At 42.0% G+C, this 2,379-nt stretch overlaps 1 protein-coding gene across 1 annotated transcript; it reads right to left on the reverse strand.

The window, feature by feature from the left end:
* Positions 1–906: 906 nt before the first annotated feature.
* Positions 907–2,160, reverse strand: PGK2 (phosphoglycerate kinase 2). The gene has a single exon (XM_006860539.1). The coding sequence runs from the start codon at positions 2,158–2,160 to the stop codon at positions 907–909; it is 1,254 nt and encodes a 417-aa protein (XP_006860601.1).
* Between the last annotated feature and the right edge of the window lie 219 nt (positions 2,161–2,379).

The raw sequence follows: 2,379 nt of genomic DNA on the forward strand, positions 1-2,379 counted from the left end.
TGTATTTGATAAATATGCTTTAAAAATGAAACAATTCCTTATTTGTAATTTGAGCATAATTTGTAGCTCCCTTTTTAACAGATATATGTATGCGTGCGCATACACACACTCACCCACATGCACAATTATCTCCGTGAATTTGTCTTTCCTTTTAAAAAAATTTCTTGCTCTTAATAAGTATCCTCTTATTTCTCTTTCTTATCAAGTAAGAAATTTCCTATTGGTAGAGCTTTGTTAGTACCCTTCAAATCTGATGTGTAATTATTCTTTTGTCAGTTTATTTGGGCACTTTAATTGTTCACCAAGGAGGTTTAGAAGCATAGTGGTTACGAGTTGGGCTGCTAATTTCAAGGTTAGCAGTTCAAAACTACCAGCTGTTCCAAGGGAGAAATATGGAGGTTTTCTGCTCCCATAAAGATTTGTAGCCTCTGAAACTCTATGCAGGGTTGCTATGAGTCGAAACAGACTCCACAGCATATAACCACCACAATGATCATTGTTTAACAGTCTGTCAAATTCTACCCCTTCCCCTGTTCAACAATGTGGTTTTTGTCTTGATTTCATATTCCCAGTAATGAAATAACAAAGTAAGATTAAAATAAAAGAAAGCACAAGAGGCAGGTTCAGCTTATTCAACTCATTTTTTTAATAGGTAATATAATAGTACATCCTTCCTATGAGGCGCAATGGTGGATTTCAAATGAGATCTTGATGTGACTAGGCAGTGCAAGGTATAATTAAGATGAGTTGAATTGATATGCAAATGTTTAAGGGTTTCTGGTGTCCCATGTCTTGGTCATTAACTAGGTCTTGTTGTAGATATTAATGAAAGTCAAGTTGAGATGCAAAGATACTAAGTTGACTTAAAGGCTGTAGATGGGAAACAGGAGGAGGGAACTCTGTCAACTACAGGTTGCTAAGGGCATCCACACCAGGAAGAACTTTACCTTCCAAAAGCTCCAGACTGGCACCTCCCCCAGTGCTCACATGACTGACTTTATCTTCGGTGTTCCATTTGGCGCAGCAAGTGGCAGTGTCTCCCCCACCTATTATGGTTATACAGCCCTTAGAAGTGGCTTTCACAATTTCATCCATGAGGGCTTTGGTTCCCTGAGAAAATGCATCCCATTCAAATACCCCTACGGGTCCATTCCACACAATTAACTTGGCCTTGGACACAGCTTCAGCATATGCCTTATTGCTCTCAGGACCACAGTCCAAACCCATCCAGCCAGCAGGTATGCCAGATTTTACAGTGGCCTGGCCAACTTTGGCATTCTCATCAAACTTGTCAGCAGTGACAAAATCAACAGGAAAGGTAATTTTCACGCCATTATTCTTGGCTTTGGACATAATGTCTGTGACTATCTTGGCACCCTCTTCATCAAACAGGGAAGCACCAATCTCCATGTTGCTGAGTATCTTTAGGAAGGTGTAAGCCATTCCACCACCAATGATCATCTCATTGACCTTGTCTAGCATATTTTTGATGAGTTGGATCTTGTCTGCCACTTTGGCTCCACCAAGGATGGCTAGAAAAGGTCTTTCTGGATTTTCCAAAGCCTTAGAAAAGTAATCCAGCTCCTTCTTCATCAGGAATCCAGATGCTTTCTTGGGTAGATTTACTCCCACCATGGAACTGTGGGCCCTATGTGCAGTGCCAAAAGCGTCATTGACATACACATCTCCCAGTTTAGAGAGCGATGCCCGGAAAGCTTCTACTTTATCTGGCTCAGCCTTAATCTTTTTTCCAGAAGCATCTTGGCCCTTTCCTTCTTCCTCCACATGAAAGCGCAGATTCTCCAGCAGGATGACTGAACCAACAGCTGGGTTGGCACAGGCTTTCTCCACTTCCGAGCCAACACAGTCCTTCAGAAAGAGAACATTTTTGCCTAGTAAGGATTTTAGCTCAGCAGCAACAGGCTCTAGAGAGTATTTGTCAGGCATGGGCACGCCATCAGGTCGGCCTAGATGACTCATTAGAACTACCGACTTGGCTCCATTATCTAGGCAGTACTTTATGCTTGGGATGGAAGCCTTGATTCTCTGGTTGTTTGTAATCTGGTTTTGCTTCATGGGAACGTTGAAGTCTACTCTTATGATGACTCTCTTCCCTTTAACCTCCAGTTTGTCCAAAGTCAATTTATGAGAAAGAGACATCTTGAAAAAACAAAGTTATAAACTGACACTGGGACTAAGATGTTAAAAAAAACAAAAACCCAAACCCCGCTTTACTGCCTCCGGAAGGTTGGCTGTGCTGTGATGTCTAACGTCCTTCCTTCTGTTCCGCCCCTTCCTTTTCTACGCTGTCTTTTGCACCGCAGCCATGATTGGACTGTACAAGTAGAACTCCGCTTTATTATTGGTCAGTGGTGCTGT

Source organism: Chrysochloris asiatica, unplaced genomic scaffold (assembly GCF_000296735.1).
Source record: "Chrysochloris asiatica unplaced genomic scaffold, ChrAsi1.0 scaffold00038, whole genome shotgun sequence".
Lineage (NCBI taxonomy): Eukaryota > Metazoa > Chordata > Mammalia > Afrosoricida > Chrysochloridae > Chrysochloris > Chrysochloris asiatica.